The sequence below is a fragment of the Hippoglossus hippoglossus genome, chromosome 9, assembly GCF_009819705.1.
Source record: "Hippoglossus hippoglossus isolate fHipHip1 chromosome 9, fHipHip1.pri, whole genome shotgun sequence".
NCBI classification, from domain to species: Eukaryota; Metazoa; Chordata; class Actinopteri; order Pleuronectiformes; family Pleuronectidae; genus Hippoglossus; species Hippoglossus hippoglossus.
In genome coordinates, this window is record NC_047159.1 from 24288377 (window position 1) to 24309387 (window position 21011).

A 21011-nucleotide genomic window follows, 5' to 3' on the forward strand; every position below is an offset into this window, starting at 1 on the left:
GGAGACAATATTTTGACAAAACCATTTACAAATGTGTGTGGAGATGTTTATCTCAATCTGAGTGTATGTGTAATCAAATCAATAACTGTGTAAAGGAATATTTTAAAAGGTAGGGTTGGTAATTTATTATCTTTTTGAGATCCTCTTCATAAGTCGTCTGAAAAAACAAACATTGTAAACGATTTTTTTTAAGTTAGGGACCTTTAAGGTTCAGTGTGTAGAATTTAGTGACATCTAGTGGTGAAGTTGCATGTTGCAGCTGAATAACCCTCACCTCATCCTCCCCTTCCAAACATGAAAAAGAACCTGTGGTAGCCTTCAGTGGCCATAAAGTTCAAAAGGTGTTTGTTTGTCCACTTTGAATGACTGTAAAAAACATGGCAGCCTCCATTGAGAGGACCTGCTCCCGATGTAAATATAAAGTATTTTAATATAAAGGACCATTCTAGGGTAAAGAAAACAATAATTCGTACAATTTAGATGAATCACACTCGTGAAAACATCACGAGGATTATTTGATATTCAATTTCTGCCACAAGATCCCTTTTACCTAATTCTAACACACTAAACCTTTAAACATGCATTTTAGAAAAAAAAGGCCCAGTGTTTGCAATTAACCTCAACAGGGCATTTTAGGAAAAAGTCTTTATTTCTTTTGACAATATAAATTTTTTTTTGCAGATGTTGAGCAGTTAAATTATCTACACAAAGCATTGATAGTACGAGAATAAAAGGAAAGACGGATCTTTGAAACAATATTCAAGACTCAATTTTTGAATAGTTTGTTCAGTGTTTCATTTAAAATGAATAAAAACATAATACCTAAACAGGATAGCATCACAGGGAAACATCAGATATTACACAGAGTAAAAAGAGATGAATAAGTAGAGAATGGCACAAATAAATAGCAGTGATTCTCCATAAAACATCCCATCATTAATTTCTTCTCAGTGGCCTTGTCTGATGATGATATCTGACATGTCATCAACCTTCACCAACTCCAAATTCTGTTCAAAAAAACAGAAAAACATATTGTAATAAATACTAACAGGTGTAATATGTGCACACATATTGGTTGTTTAAATGTTCATTGTTCATTTCTACATCTTTGGTTTGAAGTGTTTTATGTGATTACATGAAAGAAATGCTGCTATACCCAGCAGCAGATATTACAGAGTATTAAATTAGAGTGACAAACTGTTCATTCAAATGGGATTCATAATTAATACAACATATATCAAACTTCTATTAAAACGTCAACAGAAAAAGCAACAGTTTGACTTTTCAGAAAATATGCTTATTCACTTCCTCATGAGAGAGTTTAACAAGAAGATGATTATCACTCTTTTGTGTGTGTGTGTGTGTGTGTGTGTGTGTGTGTGTGTGTGTGTGTGTGTGTGTGTGTGTGTGTGTTTGAATATGAAGCAATCAACAGGAGGCATTGCTGCATAAAGCAGCACCAACACTAGAAACAGATTGTTAGCCTGATGCTCTCCAAAGATAAAAAAAAAAAACATGCCAGCACTTCTAAACACTATCAGCCAGTGAAAATGACCATTCACAGTTTTGATCTCAACAGTACATTGGCACATAACCCCATTTCCTTTGCCTTCACACTTTGTTATGCCAAGACTAACTGGGAGCTGAAAAGCTTTGTGTTTAATGGATAGATATAAGAATGTTTTCAATATTCTCATCTCACTCCAAGCAAGAAGGTAAAAAGGTGAATTTTCCCACAATATTTGACAATTGCTTTTAATTTTACCTAAACTTCTAAAAGAAGAAAATCATTGTTACATATACACAATATATACAACTGTATAAAAAGTAATGTTTAATATTGAAATTGTATAACACTCACTTTTTCATTGGCAAGATGAAGCAAAGCGACAAACGCCAGAGGGACCGACAGGTTCTGGGCCATCGTGTTAGGCAATCTTGACAGAGACAGACAAGAGACACACACACAATAAAGTTTTACATTGGTTCATTCACCTGGTGCCTCGAAGGAAGATGTAATTTTTAGCTCTGCTGCCAGATATTTCACCACAGGGTTTGAATGATGTACATCTGTCAGGCTATTTCGGAAATGATAACGCAGACACCTACGTTCGCTTCCTGATTGGTTCTTATCAGTCGCGACTCGTCCGCTAGTGGTGAATGCATCATAGATAACGTATTAGCAGCGCCGTAAAAGTTGTGTTAATAACATTTCCACCTTTTCATCGGTCTAAAAGAAGACGCTCCTGCTGTTACTTTTCAACACAGTTCCTCGTTCTGAATGTTTTCTGCAACAAAGCAGCCAACTGCAGATTGGACAAAAGACAGTGCACATGAATGGTCTGGGAATATGTATTTTCTGATGTGTTTGAATGGATGGAGATCAGTTCTGATGTAGGAGCTATCACTTATCTGTACAGAGAGCTTTATTTTTAAAATGAACACAATGAATTAGTGTGGATGTGGCCTCAGGCTGACACACAATAACAAGTGTTTTGGTTCACAGGCCACAAACTATTCACACAAGCTCAACCTAGGAAACGTTTCCTCTTTCAAACCTGTATTTCTCCATGAAGACTGTGTACCTTGGGGGATGAAGTCTCACAGGGGCTGCGTGAATGTGATAATATGCAACTCTGTGGGTGAAGATTATTCTTCACAAAAATCTGGACACATTGGAGAAGACACATAGCTCCATACCCCATTCTTCACCCTAACAACAGTGACTGTGTATAGTTAATGTGAGGAGTGGTTAAAAAGTGGAAACACAGCAAACTACTTTCAATGGAAAGTAGCGAAATCCTGCACAAAATGTGGCGGGTTGATGCCACCTGCAAATTAGCATATTCACAATATAATTGCATTATATTTGCATGCTGCCTGTTGTCAGCTGGTTTCCCTATATTAAGCCATTTGCTGCTCCCCTACCATCTCTGCTTGCATATACAGTATTTTAATATGGCCAAATTAACAAACAAGCTGTTTTCATACATATGTTTTTCTGTTTCTATTGTTACTCAAAGGAACACATACGAATTTGTGACTGAAACTTGGCCCATTAAAAGTAGAGGCTGTATGAACAGTTAATCATATGGCTGGGGTATACTGGGGTTTTCATTTATTATTTGAAATTTGAACATTCATCCGAAAGTGGGTGTAGAGTTTATATTATAACTTTAATGACCTGTTTGATTTCAATATATATTGTAGAGCTGATCAGACTGCTGATTTGCTAGATGAGAAGACCACAAGTGCTTAGGTCTGAAACCAGCAAAGACACTTGCCCAATGCTTGGTTAATTAGTATTTCCTTAACCAGCAGTCATTTCCAAGCTGCTGCTCTGCTAGTTGTTGCTGTTTTCATAACAGCGACTTTGGGGATAAAGAATTATCCAAATACACAGAACTTGACATTTGAGCCAGTTTGGTTCATACCTCAAATGTAAAACATAGCAAGAACACATATTTGCACATAATGCTGTTATGGTGAGTGCAGCTCAGTCATTATTATTGCTCATTAGTGGCGTGCCATGGCGAGGTGGTCTGCTGGTACCTTTGAAGCAACGTCTTTGTAGTTTGACTGAAGACTTTCTCCCCACACACCTCTGTTTTCTCCACAGTCTCCACCACCTGCAGAGAAAATAAAGGCGTAACTAATCACATGGACACGAGCACACAGCATCAAGGAGAACGGAAGAAACAGACGAGCAGCGTTTCAAACATTAAACTGATGAATTTAATATCTACAGACCAGACTTTAAATATTTAGACAGTTACTTATTTTTTTCTTCAGGCTCTCTGCTTCAGCACATCCAATTTGAAATGAAACAATAGATAATACATGAAAGTGCCAAGTCTCAGCTGTAATTTTAGAAGGTTCTCATTATGTATTAAAAACTGAATTAAATAGTATGCTCCTAACACATCGTGTTAAAACTGAAAGGGATTGAAAATAATTGCACACATGGGTATTGTAGCTTTAAATATTAGTTCAAACACTGAGCCAACACTTGGCTTGATTTGAGAATTGTCATTTAGACTGAGGTGGACTTTACCTCTATAATGGGGAAAGAGGTAAAGAAGATAATAAAGAGGCAAAAAAAAGCAAAAATCTATCTGAGAACATCAAAAGGTACAAAGGTAATCGGTTTGGCAAAATTAAGAGTCGGGTACATTTTAAATCAGGATGCAGGGAAAAAAAAAAGAATGGGAACAACCCGACAGTAGACCAAGGAGCACAAGTTTTCTGGATGATTTAAAAAATAATTTGCATGGTGACCTTGCAAAGCAAGTCAAGAATGCTCTGGGAGAGCTTCCCCAGGAAAGATACTAAAGCTGTTTTCAGACATGAATGCAGCACTATGTCCACACAATTGGGTCCAGACTTTCTCCAGAGTTTTCATTTCACATATGAAAAAGGCAGCTGGAGATTCTACGCCCATTCACAACAACCCAGAACTCTCCTGAGCGTTCATGTGAGGGGTGGCGCAGCAGGCAGAGGCAGGACGTAATGATTCATTCCGCGGCAGAGATCACATTTTCTTGACATCTATATTTGTTTTTGGTTTGTTTTTTTACCCTCATTTTTGCCAAACATCCTCAGCACACCCACTAGCTCTCTGTGAATCCTGCGGGGATCTCCTGTTGTTTTCTCACACAAGCTTATTGCGACTCATTATCTGGAGTTTTTACCAGGGGGCTGGGAGGAGAAAGTCTGGAGCTTGTCACTCGAACATTTACGTTGTCACATACAAACTCAAATGCATGTCTGAAAGCAGCTTATGTGTCTTGTGATATTTATAGATCGAAGACTTCAGGCACTGACTGCAAAGGATTTTCCACAAAATATCTTTGATGTTCATGCTTATCTGTCAATTTCCTTTTCAACCCCTAAACTTCAGACACCATTTGTTTAAAGGGGAATATCTCCCACACAGTTCTTTCTATATTGTCGTAAACCTTTTCAAATTAAAGCTGAAAAATGGCACTTTGATGTTATATCCCGTTTTTATATAATTTTAAGTTTTACGCAAAAACAGAGCCTGAAAAACTGAAGTAACTTTCCTCATATTTACAGTCCATAACATAAAAGCTGATACATGGCTCCTTTGTCAGTGTAAAATACCTCTGTGGGTTTTTCCGGGCTCTCAGTGAGGAGAGTCCACATGCTGTTCTTCAGTCTCTTCATGTCCATTTTCTTTGCAGTCTTTGCATAGTTGATCTCAATCTTGTTGACCTACAGGAAAAAGCAAACCTGAATTATACTCAGCCTATGTACCAATAGCTTTCAGACTTTAAACGTGTTACTTTCAGAGTTACTGTCTGTAATTGAGGTCAGGAAGTTGAATTCCATTGTAAGGAAGAACCCTTGACTTATCAAACATTATTAAACAGCTTCAGTTCCAGCCACTATTGTGCCTTGAAAAGATTATTATAGAAGCTTTAGAGCAGAGGGAATCTACTTATAAAAGGCAAAGACCCATATACAGTATACCCTGCACTGAAATCTTGGGTTACTCACCCTGTGTGGTTCAGGTACCAAATCCTCCTCCCCATACGTGGAGATGTTCTCCAGATCTTGAGAGGGCGGAGGTAAACTGTCACTTGAAGGCTGTGTATCGTCTGAACCGGCAAACCCTTCAACATCATCATCACTGTCGCCACCCTGAGGAGGAGGATGGACAAAGACACAAGGATGAACATTTAAGACATGGCTACTATTCAGTTTCTGCTGTGACAAGGACTTGTCGATGTTGACAATTCTCTCTTGTTACTTAGAATATTAGAAGCACTCACACTTGGCAGATTCTACAGTGCAGTATTTGGTAGTTCAATCTGGTGTTCATGCAATGGAAGCACGAGTGTGGACAGGGTCTGACCTACCACAGATTTGATGACTGTTAAGTATCATATGTCTAAAAGATCCACCCTGCTCACCCAATCTCAGTTCCTCTAGTAGGCCGTACCATATACTCAGGCATATGTGATCAGCAAAGGACAAAACCCCCCAGGGAATTATACAGATACCCACGAGCACATCATGTGTAAAAAAACTGGTCATACCATAATGGACATCAGTACAGTGCAGTACAGTAGTAACACACATCATGAGTCATGATGCTTCCTGCTTGAGTTTACACATGGTTTATTTACACACACAAGTAGTGCTGCTCAATCATTCAACAAAGGCTGCATGCAATTTAATCTTTGTCATAGGAAGGTGGTTTCAGACCTGGAGACCTGGACAGAAGTTGGCTGTGTCGTTGGCGTTGTTGTAGTCATAGTCTCCAATACCTTCTCCAAGCTCTCCAGACAACCTCTTCTGGCCTTCTTTACTCAACTAGGGTAATCAGAAACAAATATATCATTCTCAATAAGACACAAATGATCTTTATTTAGTCATAGATATTAATGGGATATCGTAGTTTCTATAGCATGTCTCAATTTTGTGTATATTTCTCGAAGGTTTGCATGAATTGAAGTGATAATGATGCCTTACTCCAACTTACATCTGAGTCATGTGGGATATCAGAGCTGCAGAACAGTAGTGACAGTAGAATCTTATCCCAACCCAAACTATGGGTGTCAAGATATCTCAGTATTGATGATAATGGCAATAAATAACTTATGAATTAGTGATATTATGTTAACAATACACATAGGAAAATTGTGTGTGAATAAATCCAGCACCTCTTAAATCATTTACTTTTCTTTACATCGTGATGCAGTAACTATCCGGTTGACACTTCCAACACTGTAGGTAGGTGATCAATTATAATTATAATTTCTCCCATGTGTTGAGCAAATCCTCCCTTTCTCTCAGTGTGAGTAGTCAGGCGCCATAGCAGAAACAGCTGTTTTTGGCTCACATTTCTGTGAATATGTGTGTGTGTGTGTGTATACCTGTGTTGAGTCGCAATTAAAGTAAGTGGGCGATGCGGATGTGAAACTATAGCATTAATATATTAATGGGAAAATTGGTCTATTTAAAAAAGTTGTAATATTTTCAGTAATTCATATGCAAAAGATAAGAGAAAATAGATTAGAATACTAGTATTTTTAACTTTCTGTATATATCAGATAATAACCTTCGTAAGTGACATTGCATAAATGCTCATGATAAATATAGATATGTTCCTAATAATGTTTATGTTCATGTAAAAATAATTAACTAAATTACTGTGTGTTAAAATGCAAACGTGTGAACTAAATAATTTGTAGGATGATGATTTATTTTTGGTAAACAAACAAAGGAAGCTGAAACGGGCAGTTAATGTTTGTGTTTCATGCCACCCAGAGCTTTTCTAAGCACATCTGTAGTGCCACTAAAGCTCAATGAGGCGATGAACAGGGACGAGCAGATGGCTCATGAGGTTCACGTGCAGCCTACGTTTAGCCACAATTTTGAGAGAATTCAAAGAAGCTGTTAAAGGGTTTCCAAAGGACCTTCGAAGACTTCTTTTTATCATAAGTGGACAACGCAGTATTTTATTTTATTTTACTTGTATATTGTATTTTATCTGATATGAGCACCATGAATCATTTGTATTGTAATTTCTTTGTTATATCCGGTTGATTTATTGATTTGTTTATACTTTGTTTATTTACAGTATAGTTCTCATGGGGTGACTGAGGACGGATGTACCAGAGAAGTGCTCCAAAAAGTAGACGCCCATTGTAAAGAACTGGCCTGTGTCTGCGTTGTTGTGAGGAGAGCTACAACCTTAGTGGATTATTTTGGCCACAATAATTATTTAGTGACAATCTGGTACCTGTAAATATTATACTCTAGAGCACTACAAAGCTACTGCAAACGATATCTTATTCACATTCAGTGATGACGAACTAACTCAATTCCCTGTTGGTCTGCTAAAGTGATGAACCACACTGGTGCTGAGATTCTATAACTGAATTCTGTGTTTATGCATCTCTGCTTTCACTGGCCCCGTCTGCTTGCAGGAGTAGTGAGGTCTCACCGAGCTGGAGGGTTTGAGGCTGAGCTGGGACAGAGTCTCTGGGGGAAACTGGAAGTCTGCTGGTAGAGTCGTCTTCTTATTGCTGGCACTGAGGGCAGACTTACTGTTGGTGGTGGCCGCCTGTGAAGGGAACACAGACGATGTTAGATTCAGTTCAGATACAAAGAGTCTATTTCATAAACTCATAAACTTAAAACTTTAAAGATCTTTGGTCAGTCTCTCATAAACCTACAGACAATGATATCACTTTTTGCAGATTCTGTTTTTGTTTCACTGAAGTGGATTACTAGAGCTAATACTGTCCTGATATAATCTGTATTGTGGAGATGGAGTATGTGCCTAGACAGCACCCGAAGGCCTGTGCTCAGATCAGCAGAAGTGGCTGTCCTGTAATGTTCAGGACAATTTGATACAATTTAGAAACACTTTGCTGGGAGGAAAAACATCATATGAGATCCAGAAGCAGAGGACATACACTGTTCAGAATAGAGCCATGCTGGTTTCATTTATTAGCTTTAATTACCACACCGCTCCTGTGTCTCAAGCCATCATTTAATCAGGCACAAAACAAAAACACAGTTGTTGCCTTAATGTCTCAACTGTAGGCAGTGTTAATATTACAAATTCAGCTCATCTTCATTAAGTATTCATGCTGAGGCACCAACCACGAGATGCAGATTCCAGAAGCCCAGACATAAATGACCCCAAGCCGATAACTGTGACACCTCTGCATCACAAATAATTCCCAAAGTGCTGAACGCCGCGTTGCTATGGCTACTACACGATAGCCTTAATTCCTCTACACGTCGAGACAGAACGCCTCCGACTCTCTGAGCTGACAAAATAAAGCTCTGGATTGTAGAACCATAGAACATAAAACCTTTTGAGTTTCAGTCCACAATCACCACCATTATTTAGACAATGATGATGGTATAAAAAGTACAGTCAGCATCATCATTAAGAGGAATTTGTAATGACTTTGCATGTTTTAACTGTTAGTGCAGCTCAGCCAGCTGGTAATGTCCAGAACAATGTGATGTATTCTGTTTTAACTGTATGTGACAATAAGAAATCCTGAATCTTATGTGATTGTTTGATTACACTAAACATATTTAACAACAGACATCCTAGTTAACATGGACAGGGTAAGTACATTTTCTGATAGTTTCACTGGAATAAATACGAACTGATATTTAAAAGAGGATCAGGCTTTGCCCAACTGTGAATATTAACATCAGTAGGGCCTACTGATATTAATATTCCTCCTCATTCCTTCCAAATAAAAACAACCCAACACTCACAATTCCCATACAATTTTTGTAAAGTTTAAAGATTTAGATCTGCATTGTTGCCATTTTGACTACCAACTAATCAAAGTAATTTATTCTTCATTACTGCAGGATTATGTTTATAAACTGTTAACCTCAGACTTAGTTTAATCGTATATATCAATGCTGTTTAATCTCCCAGCAGTAACAGAAATATGATCAATCATAACCTACTGGTGATTTGTATAAATATGACGTATAAGCATATATCCTCGTAAAACTCAGAACTTCCTTTAATACTAGCAACCAGGTAACACCAAATAATGCCAGTATCATTCGCTGAATATGTAAAAGGTTTTTACCCTTGTGGTGCGGAAAAAGGTTTCAAAGTTGACATCATCATTGAAATCTATTTCAAAGGTCTTCTTGGGCTTCCTTTTACGTGTCTCCTTGTCAGGCAAATGGTCCACTATAGGAGATTGAGTACACGGAAAGACAGACATAAATATTACTCTGCCCAGAGTGCAGGGACAGAGGACAACCAGTAGAATCATCTCAGCTCATCACAGCTTTAAGAGAAAATGTGAGCCAAAAAAAAAAAGACTAATGTCTTTACATTATGCTGCTAGTATAGCATAGCATAGCTTAGCATCGGAGTACAGTTATGCTACATTTGCTGCACCACATACAAAGGGATGGTTACTCTTCATTCTCCTCTGTTTATGATAGACAGTCTTTTCTAATGAGTGTTGTGCATAACATTATTTTGTTGATTTGCTCTTCTGTATGTCCTGGCAGAGGGATCCCTCCCATTCAGCTCTCTCTGAGGTTTCCATGTTTCTACCCCAGTTAAAAGATTTTTTTAGTTTTTCTTGTTGAGGGTTAAGGGCAGAGGATGTTGCATCTCGTTCAGCCCTTTGAGGCAAATTGATGTGTGTAAATATGGGCTATATATAAACACAATTTTATTTATTGATAACTGACCAAGACTAAAATACATCCCGGTTCCCTCCATAAAAACAAAGAGGAAAAAAAGAATAGAATTACAGTACACTGAGGCTTATTTATCGCTTACTACAACAAATAAAAGGGCAAAAATGTGTTTATTCTCATGGAGTTACAGTACTAGTATACCTACAAGTACATGCATAAATAACAATAAGTAACTTGTCTTTCTCAGTGATATTTCAGCTCTACTGTGACACCACTATTGTCTCTAGTTATGTCTTGATACATGAATTTCACTCACATTTGTGCTTTGGTTTGAACTGCCAGTAACCTGGTCCAGCCCACGTGGCCATGGTCTTGGGGCTGAAGTATGAATACTCCCTGGGCTGAGAGGACAAGTGCATACACATGGTGGCGATGTCTCCCTCTCCGATGGGAATTACATCTCTGTAACACAACCACCACAAAAATCATTCAAACACACACATCCTTCAGTTAAGAGACACTCAGTATTGGCTTTGATCCAGTCGGGCTACTACCCTGCAGCAGAGTATCTTACCTTCCTTTGCCAGAACCAGAGGCCTCACAACCGTCTTTGTGCTCCTTGGATCCTTCCTCATTGTCGCCAAATCCTTCCTCATAATCGGCATCAAATTCTGGGCAATCATCATCTTCTGGTTCAGGCTCGGGCTCAGCATTCACATCAAACACGTGGTCGCCTTGGTTCATCTTCTCCAGGAGCTGATTCATGGTCTGAAAAAAGTGCACAGTCAGACAAGTGGCACACAGAGATCTGACAGTCCCTGCAAACCCAACTCACACAGCTGATTTAGAACCATATGTGTATAAAGTAGTGGATCCTAAACTGGAGTGCCAGAGAAGACTTTGAGTTCATCATCAGTGTAGTCTTTGGATTATGTTGACAAGCACGTTAAGAGAGAATATTAGGTGATGTATCAAATGGTTGTTGACAAAGTTCTTTGAGGCTAGCTTGGTGTATCAGAGCCCGAACAGGGAGCTTATTGAATGGACACCAGGGTGGAAGGTTGGGAATCATGATTATTTCTCAAAAACGTTTACCAAAATATGCTCTAGTTTCCTGGGGAAATATCAAACTAAAACATTTGATTACTCTAATTACTGCTACAACAGACACAAGGAAACTAAGGTCAGCACATGTTGAGATGATATCTCTAACCTGCTCAGGGTTCCAGCTAGTGAAAGAGAAATCCTGCAGTGAGGGGCAGATGGAGCTTTTATCCTGGGAATGCTGCAGTCCGGCTGGCAGAAATACACAGAACAGAAATATGAGCTTCAACATTTATAGTGAGCAACAGATTAAAAGATTAAACATGATTAGGTGACCCTAAGGTTCAGAAAAACACTTAATAGGACAGTGTTCAGAGGCGTTTTTGGGGTTGGTAAATGCTTTTACCCTTGAACGGAGAAGCAGAGACTCCCTGTGGAAGTGGAGGAGAATAAGAAGGTCTTGACTGTAGGAGGGTCATGTAGGAGGGAAAGAGCAACTCGCAACGACTGTTCTCACTGAAGAGAACTGACAGGAAGACGCCGGCTGTGCTGCTCTCATCGAAGGATGAGGCCATCCTGTGAAACATGGGGTCCACCTAGAAAAGAAGGGAACAGACATCTGATCATGTTGATGTTCTTAAGGTGACCAAACTGGGGTCAAGAATAACATACACAATGCACTGAAATATAGATTAGAGCTCTATGTCTATATCTATGTTACTGTCTTTTAGTTATTTGAAGATAAGAATCAGCATGGGTCTGGGAAAGTGTTGCAGTAATTGTGGAGAGAAAAAGAAAAAGACATTTGCAGAAATAATGAATTGCTTTGTGACCCATGTCAAATAATTAGTCTTAATGATCAAACATAAAATTATCAGTCATCAGTCAGACTCTGGATATTAGAAGATTATTAATATTAAAGTTCAATTTTATGACTGCAAGGAAGTTGCCTCGGTATACAAGTAAGTAAATTGACCATTGTACAGAAACAAAGCTAAAGAACCTATATCAGACCAATGACAAAAACTGGCTAAACAGCAAAATGCCACAAATCTGAGGTAGAAAATTCAAAAAACAGAGGAAGTACACTTGTCGATTGTGCCCATCATCTGACGAGTTGTGAGGATTAGGTTAATTAGACAGATGATGGATTAAAAAGAATTATGATGGATTTAAAAATGTAAATTGAATTTTGTTCCAGTTACTACTTATATTTGCTGTTGCATGAAATGTGTCTGAGTTGATTAAACGAAAGAGAGAAATAGAGAGGTGGATTAAGGAGATTGAGCTCTCTACAGCACCAGTACTGATGATGTGCTTTGATGGTTATTGGTTACTGCTGTAAAACATAAACACCATGACATTACTTAAGTTTTATCTGTGTGATAGATTCACTTTGCTCTCTCATCATGCTCACCCTCTTTCGTTTACGGATTAGCTCTAACTTGCTCCCCCAGTTAAAATGCAGGAGTTGAAACATTTCGACTGTTAGCATGTATTAAATTAACACCATGCTGCTCTGGAGAGATAAGATATGTGGAGCAACTTTTACATTCGTCTTTTTCTATTGAAGTGCCATAGAAGACAATTAATGGAAATATTAGGTATATAACTCTCCTACTTGCATTTTGTCCAACAGGTCAACTATCACCCTCTGAGAATCAGGGGTGGGTTTCATTTGAATGTGTATTGTTTGGTAAAAATGACACCGTACCTCACACTTCCTCTCAGACTCAGCGCTATTGATGCTGCTCAGGTTCTGCTCCACCGTCCTCTTTGGAGGCCTCTTCTTCTTTGGCTGTTTCGCAGTCACTTCAGCTCCATCATCATCTCTGTCCCCCTCATTCAGAGCATGGTCTGTTATTAGACAAAAAGCAGAGATAGCGTTTTAAATTCTGAAGGACAAAGCCAGAAAACTTTCTTACTAGCTCCCTACAGAGTATTGCAATGAAAGAAAGTCCAGTGCTGAGGCTCTCACCCTCTCCAGGTTTGGTCTCAGCTCCCAGGCCACCCAGCACCCTGTAGGCATCAGCATGAACAGCATCCACCCTCACAGCATAGATTTTTGTACTGGCATCCAAAGTGCCAGCTGCAACCTTTAGTGAGGGGACACACACGCACACAAATACACTACTGTTTGGCATAGCAGTCACTGCAGGATAATGTGGTCTTTATCAGAGAGTAAGTGGATAGATTTGTGATCAGACCTAATACAACGCTAGAGAGACAGTATGCTTTATCAATACATTTAAACTGAGCTAAATGTGAGCCAGTTAACAGGAAATATAATAAAACTTTAAAGAGGACCCACAGGCACAATATCAAACCTAGGTATCTTCAAAGTAAATCACTTAGATGGTTATCACTGCTGCAATGTAAGATACATCTTTCATACTTAAGTATTTTTTCGACACTTTTTATAACTACAATGTTAACTGGGCTCATAGCTACAGCAGATACAATATGATTTATGTGATTATATGTAATTAAATCAATCAAAACAACTCAAGACCTTTTGAGAAACTGAGTTATCTAAGGCTCCTCGAGTTGCTAAAAACAATTCATACCTTGAAGTTTGTGAGCTCAGAATCCTTCTGTTTGAGAATATCAGCCATATAATCAATCAGATGCAGACCAAAGGCATTTTTGGTGGTGATTTTCTGCGACAAAGAAAAACAAAATTGATACATATTAAATATACAGCAAAAGAAAAACATTGAATACATTTTTCAGAGTGATTACACTTAAAATGCACACTGTGGTTCAGACGCTATTCCTGCACAGTGCAGGTATACTCACATTCTCAGTGGACAGTTTTATGCAGGTGGAGTAATGCTCCGAGATCTGTGCATTTGACAACTTGGGCACGGCAGCAGGAGTCCCTGCAGCGCTGCATACAAACATGAGATTATCTTCAAACTCTTAAGATACATATTACAGGGCAGACGGAAATTTGTTGTGACAGCTGCAGATTTTAGAAATGAAAGACAGCGAACATTTATACTTCTCTATACTAAGTATTACATGATAAGATGATCAGTAAAGTTGTGCAGATTTGCTAACCTTACTCTCTCTTACCTATGAGATGCAGAGTCATTGATGGAGGAGTCACAGGCACTTTGAAGGTCAATGACTCTTGACCTTCGGCGTTGACGACGTTCCTGCTCGTCATCGTTGCCGGGGAAGGCTGCCAGCAGCGGGGTGCTGCAGGCCGCAGGGGACAGGCCCTTGTTCACCACGGAGGAAGTCGACCATCCTGCGCGTACCCGGGAGACGGGTGTGGAGGCTGCACTCATCTTGGCTAAAGACAGAGAAACAACTTTAACCTTCCAGAAAATGTAATGCTCAGACAGATAAAGGTAAAAAAAAAAATTGCAGAACATGCTGAGAGGTATGTGAATTTCAATAACGATTTATTAAAATTTGAATGTTGCACAAACTTTCACTTGACTACATACATTCTAAGTTGTGAAAAGAAATGATGCTTACAGAAACATGCAATATTTTGAGTGTTCAGTACATACATATCATTTAACAGTTTTCAATCAGACTGTGAAAAAGTGGATTTGCAGAATTTGGTCACATGTAAACAAAACGACTTGGGTGGAACTTGCAATAGAACCTCAGATGGAAACAATCATTTTTGCTGGTTGAATGATTCTGTATTTATACCTCCGAGTACAGTTGGTTTTAATATTATCTGTTCTAACTTTGTGCCTAATTTCATCCCAACAGCTCCCAAATGCGAGGGCTGCACTCTTTATTAGAAAAGACTTAAGTCCCTTATGATTTATTATAACTTCACAGGCGCCAATGTTTGCTAGAACTTTGTAAGGTAAGTGACAAAGTTCTAACAAACAATTCCCTTGTTTCTTTCTGAATGTGTTGTGCGTGTTCTACGTGTGCAGACTTCGTGACTATGGCTTGAGTCGTGTTTTTCGATTTGAATGAGACTGAGCCTGAACGTGACATAAACAGAAGGACTCCGCGTTCTTCTGAAAAGTGAAAAAACAAAGAGGTACTGCCAATGCTAACGTTAGTAAGTTCACTGACTAATAACAAGTTGAACCTGAACTGAACACCATGAGGAAACCTCTGCAGCAGCTCAATGAGGGTCGCCACCTTTACGTGCGGCTAAGCATAACAACGCTAGCTTCGGTTAGCATGAGCTAACGTGAACGTGTTCTCTCTGTAATTTTCTGCAATCTAATACACAGAAGCTTCACAGTCACACTTGGTTTATCCACTTAACGTACCTCGGGATGTCTAATATCCGACGTGACTTGACTGCGGCTCCTTACAAGCAGTGATGTGTGAGGGGAGCGCAGAGCAGGCTGCACTTTGTCTTCCTGTTCAGCGTTTGAATTTTTGCGCCGAACGGTTTACGTTACAACGTTTACGTCATGACGTTAAGCCGCACCCACGCTGTTTTTTTCTGACTGAATCACAACAATATAATGAAAGAGAGATCACAGTCTACAACCGCAGAAAACGGAGTTTTATCAACTAAATTCAGCTTAAGTTTCACTTTATTATCAGACATAGTGTTTTGTTTCCACTGCACACGTGTGTGTGAAACAACAACAACAACAAAAACAATAAAATAAAAGAGATCAGAGTCTACAGCCCCAAAATACTGAGTTTTATCAATTAAATACAGCTTAAGTATCACTTTGTTATCAGCCACAATGTATTGTTTAGCGCGTGTGTGTGTAACAACAACAACAACAACAAATGAATTGATTAAAATGAATGGAAATGATTATGCTTTGTGTATCTGCTCTGCATTTTGGATGTAAAGATCTATGTTAAGAAAACATTATACAGACAATTACATATCTGGTGTAGGTGGAGGACACTCTGCTGCGAGTTAAATGAAACAACAGTGTCACATGAAGTTCAATGAAAGTGGCATTAACCCAGCATATATTGTATACGTAAATTGACATATCATCAGTTTAAGACTTAACACTTAAACTTTAAGTGCACAGTGGAAATGTGCAGATCTGATGTTTGTAACTGAGTTTAATGATGCCTTTCCCCAACACAATCCCCCAGGGCAAACTCTGCAGTTTCCCTCCTTCTTGCCTCCCCCCTGACATTACATTCCACATTTGGTTTAGCTTTACAGACGGTCTCATCACTGCCACTGAGCTATTTCAGCAAAGACAGAGACCAGTAGGATTTAGCTAAAAATAGTATTGATAGTAATTCATTTGTCAATAATGTGTTTTCAAAAAATAATAATAATGTGAACCATTCTAAATTATGAACTATAAATTTCGTTTTTTTCCCTTCATTATAAAAATCTTACAAACTTGTCATTTAAATTTCTACATTAATACATTTGCAATTAACATTAATTAAAGGCTCAAATTACTCAAAACTTGTATTCAGTTCAAGTACACAAAAGTTATTGAATTATTTACTTTATTATTGTAATCACAATTAGTTTTTGTTGACTGAGACCTCAGACTAATCAGTAGATACATATTGTATGTGCATCATCAACAAAAAGTGCACTTCGATTTTTGCCATTAGGGGAATAGTAGATACTGAAAATATATTTAGATTGCTTGTTTGCATTTATGCATGCAGACAAGTTTCAATGTTTTTTTCAACCCAGCGTCTACAGTGTCTTCTCTTAAACTGCAAGTTCAATGCTCTGATTAGACAATCAGTTATTAGTGTGTATCCCAACAGGCCAAACTCACATGAGGGTTTCAACATTTTCATCACTTCTTTTATTTCATCTGGATTTGAATAGCTGGACAGTGATAAGATAATGCTGACATAGGTTTACTTAGCATGAAGGGACAACAAATATTTCTCACCACCCACAAAGGTTCATGTACTGTAGCACGTAGGTCAGTGGACGCTGACACTTCTGTAAGCTGCTGTGCATATACCCTGAGCAGCATGAGCACAAACAAATGACTTTATAACATTCAGTTAACCTGATGTATTAAATTAATCCTTTGGTTTCAATTATAGCACATGCAGGCAAACTTTAATATACATACATGTTTGTGTGTGTGTGTGTCTTTGTGTGTGTGTGTGTGTGTGTGTGAAATCTGCCTCCAAAGAGAAGCCCTTCAGTGTGATATATGGTTGTGGCAATAAAACTGAAATGGCAGTGTGTGTGTATAATATATATGCACACTCACATATTAATGTAAACATGCAGTGGTGCCTGACAAATGAAAATCATTTATCTCTGCAGCAGAAGCTTCGGCTTGTTTGAACTATCTGAAACCATCTGATTAATTCTTCCTGACTGGTCGTTTATGGGAGATGATGAGGTTTATTAAGACACTGACTCTTTTCTCTGCCCTCTATGCTCCTCGGTATCCTTAATACTTTTTATTCTGTATTAATCAAATTCATTTAAAATGTGCCTTCGTCGGATCTTGTTCAAGTTTCAAGTAAGCACATGTTAAGGACTTAATGCTCTAGTTAGCTCAGGATCAATGGCGTTTTTTTAGCACTCAGGCACTTTGCGTGGGGAGAGCCTACACTGGATTATTCTGGTGACTGAAGTCTGCTTGGCAGGAGAAGGCGAGGAATGGCTAAGGTCCAAGTCATTAAAGGAGATATATATATGCTGTAGTGCTCCAACACTTTATGGAATTATGAAGCAGAGGATTGCTGTAAATGAGGAGACAGGCTTGTTAAAAACAGGACCAGAAACAAGCAATAGGCCAAGGTCAGAGGATATAGAGTGTCGTCCATTTGTTTTGACATGCTGGGAACGACAGATGGGCGAGGGTCAGGAAGGAGAAGTGTTATGATAAAAATCATATATTATCATTTTTATTGCCACAGCTTAATGCAATTTCCCAATTTTAAGGTGTAATGCACTCACAGTGGAGGGGCTGATGAAACTTTGGCTCGCTGATACAGCGAGAAGCTAATTCCCTAAACTTCACTGGGGTTTTTGTCGGATATTTCGTCACCCATTCACCTGGATATTTGACATTTCTAGAGACTGTCAAATAACCAGCCGGGGACGGTTGGTTGACCTGGAGCGAGGGAATCATGATTGACAGAGAACAACACATATTTAAGGCACAGCATGTCCATTTTCATCATGTCTGTGTGTGCCTGTTATACAGCCACAGAAATACTTGGACATTACCGGGGACTCACATGTAGAGAACATCAGCAGATATGCAATTAATCAGCACGTGCAATCAATTTCCACAATATTTATGCAGTGTTTACTCGTGAAGCGGCTTTAATCCATAAAAATGCAATGACTTCCATCAGATGCACAACCCCCTTCAAATATTTAGCTGTGTACTACCGAGTGGAAGTGGAAGATGAATCGGGCACAGTCTGTAATGGCCCCAAAGAGTCCCATCAGCTACATCTGAATAACACCAAAGTGGTCCCATGAATACTGATGGCTCATATCCAGGGAAGCAGGTGGCTGCAGTCCAGATATTGATTTGATTTCTCAATTTACTGATTAGACTTTAAAAAGACTTGACTTGCAAGACTGACGTGAGATCATTTACTGTCCATCCTGGGTGTTCGCACAGAAAATCTGCCAGTCTGTCGATTTTTGTGCCAGTCATGCAGTTAGAATCAATGACACACCTGTGTGATTGTAAAAGTCTTTTCAAAAATGGTCCAGTGCTGCCTGGCATTTATTGACGATGTAATTTGTCCTTTCCTCTGTGATATCAGAGAGTAAACACATGCAGGATATAATAAGCAACACTCCATCCAGACTTGTGCTCAGGAAACGTGTCTGTACTTTGCTGCCCAGACAACCAGGCTTGTTCTATGGTCGCAGTTACTTGTGGTCCCACTGAAAGGCAGATATGGAAAAATGCCTTGAGTGTAAAATACAATAAAGCTAAATTACATCTCCTATAGAGGTCTTCTCTAAATCCAGTGTGTAACAGAGAGAGGCTTTAGCTCCCAGGCAACAGTGAAAGAGGAATAAAGGCCATCCCATTTCCTTGAGTGTGTGGGGCAGGCAAGTGATGGAGCATTCGCAGTTTCACATCAGAGGCGGAAGGTGGGAGATAAAGAGGAGCCCTATAGGCACTGTCTCGGATGTAATGATGCAGAGAAAGAGAGGGAGAGAGGGAGCAGAACAATAGGTCGGTGAGCAGCCTCTCACCACAGGAAGCTGCTGAAAACCTGTTATCCCTGATAAATGAAGCAACCCTGTGGTGCAGTCCTTTTAATTAAAGGATGAACGGACTCAGGACATTGCCAAACAAAAAATCGCTAGATTTCCTGATTATAACAAGCATTGTCCAGGTGTGACTTCATCTCCAAGCACGCTCTTTCCCATCATGTGGTGATGTGGAGCGCTAATGTTCAGTGTGTTGTCTTTTTCCTCCGTTGGGAGGGTTAGGAATGTGGGTAAAGTGAACAGACAAAGGACAAGAGCGAATGCAAACAACAGCACAATAGCAGCCATGAGATAAAGATGAAAACAAGTCAATAATCAGCGCACATGCCAATCGGAAGCAGTGCATGCTTGTCATATGCTTGTTATCACTGTGTGGGGGTGATATGTTCAAAAAATCAGAGGGTGTTTGTGGTTTAAAGCCCTTTGGCCACAGTCTACAGTGGAGGTGCAGCTTCATGAAGACATGGGAGTTTCAGTACAAGCTCAAGTTGTATATTTCTGTTTTATTAATGCTTGTTTTATTAAGGGATGAAGTTGATGCTGATGTTTCTATCCCATTCATGAAAACCTGAATTCTCCAGCCTTATGTAGGATTTAGAAAAAAGACCACAGCAACGCATTTTCATTCATACTAGCATGCTGTGTTCATGCTTCATCTTCCTCCAAGGCGATGGTAAGGGTCCAGTAGAAGTAATCCCACTGCTGAGGTTCAGTGATTTCTGGATCCAAGTGCACACACTTTCTCTCTATCTCTCACTCTCTCTCACACACACACACACACACACACACACACACACACACACACACACACACACACACACACATACACACACACAGACACACACACACACAGACACACACACACACACACGTTTTAGTATAGATAAACAGGCGTACAGATGGATGGGTGGAGAAACTGGCAGGCAAGATGACAGGCAACCGTAACGGCTCAGGAGAACTAACGAGGTGATTATAACTACAAAAAATTCTGGGGACGTCTGGTGGGCAGATGGAAAATGACAGGTGAGGGAAAAGGAAAGCTTTTCGAAAATCTGTTGCTGTAGAAATTCTCAAATAAATAAAAGTGTAAAAGTGCAGCTTTCCTTGTTAGGCCTTTGCATTGACTTCCCTTCATTATGGACAGCTGAACAAAACCCACAGTTTTATATTAAAGCACTTATTTTCTTATACAAACTTTCCAGCAATTGATCCACAGCATTTTACCCATGGTATGTGTATCTAATTTTCTTTATTTAACAGCTGAGGAGGAAGCCTTGTGTCATGATTCTGCCGTTGTGGCTCTGAACTTTTAAAGTGTGAAAGAGCACTTTGGTTGTGTTTTATGGACTCTTTGGTGTTTACTTGTGTTTAGTTTTGTGTTCAGTTGTTTCCCCCTGAGTTCTCTGCTTTCTGTTTTATTTTGAAATGATGTCCCTTGTGTGTCTGTACTAGATGCATTTCCTGTCTTTGTCCTGTTTCCCCGCTCCTGTGATTGTCTGCACCTGTTCCTAATGTGTTTCACCTGTATATAAGTCTCTGTGCTTCCCTTTGTCTTCGTCAGTTTGTCATCTTTCGCTCGTCATCGTCTTTCGTTGTCATGTTTCCAGTGTCTTCTTGATATCAGTGTTTCTAAAGTTTT

At 39.2% G+C, this 21011-nt stretch overlaps 1 protein-coding gene across 1 annotated transcript; it reads right to left on the minus strand.

The window, feature by feature from the left end:
• Window positions 1–649: 649 nt before the first annotated feature.
• On the minus strand, window positions 650–15599 carry ncaph (non-SMC condensin I complex, subunit H). Its single transcript, XM_034596075.1, has 18 exons — window positions 15477–15599; window positions 14299–14521; window positions 14020–14110; window positions 13788–13880; window positions 13199–13316; window positions 12935–13077; window positions 11627–11816; window positions 11390–11472; window positions 10751–10944; window positions 10493–10638; window positions 9606–9712; window positions 7976–8095; window positions 6232–6339; window positions 5521–5664; window positions 5125–5235; window positions 3553–3629; window positions 1862–1937; window positions 650–1007 (listed from the first exon to the last, which is right to left on the minus strand). The coding sequence occupies exons 2-18, from the start codon at window positions 14514–14516 to the stop codon at window positions 948–950; spliced, it is 2079 nt and encodes a 692-aa protein (XP_034451966.1). The 5' UTR covers window positions 14517–14521; window positions 15477–15599; the 3' UTR covers window positions 650–947.
• Between the last annotated feature and the right edge of the window lie 5412 nt (window positions 15600–21011).

Bases quoted from the DNA above. Each gene is read 5' to 3' on its own strand.
- ncaph (XM_034596075.1), bottom strand. From the start codon at position 14,516: ATGAGTGCAGCCTCCACACCCGTCTCCCGGGTACGCGCAGGATGGTCG. The intron at 10,639-10,750 runs GTAAGATACTCT...GTTGTGTTACAG, and splicing joins TCTGGTTCTGGCAAAGGAAG to AGATGTAATTCCCATCGGAG. The intron at 1,008-1,861 runs GTGAGTGTTATA...TTTTTTGAACAG, and splicing joins TTCATCTTGCCAATGAAAAA to AATTTGGAGTTGGTGAAGGT.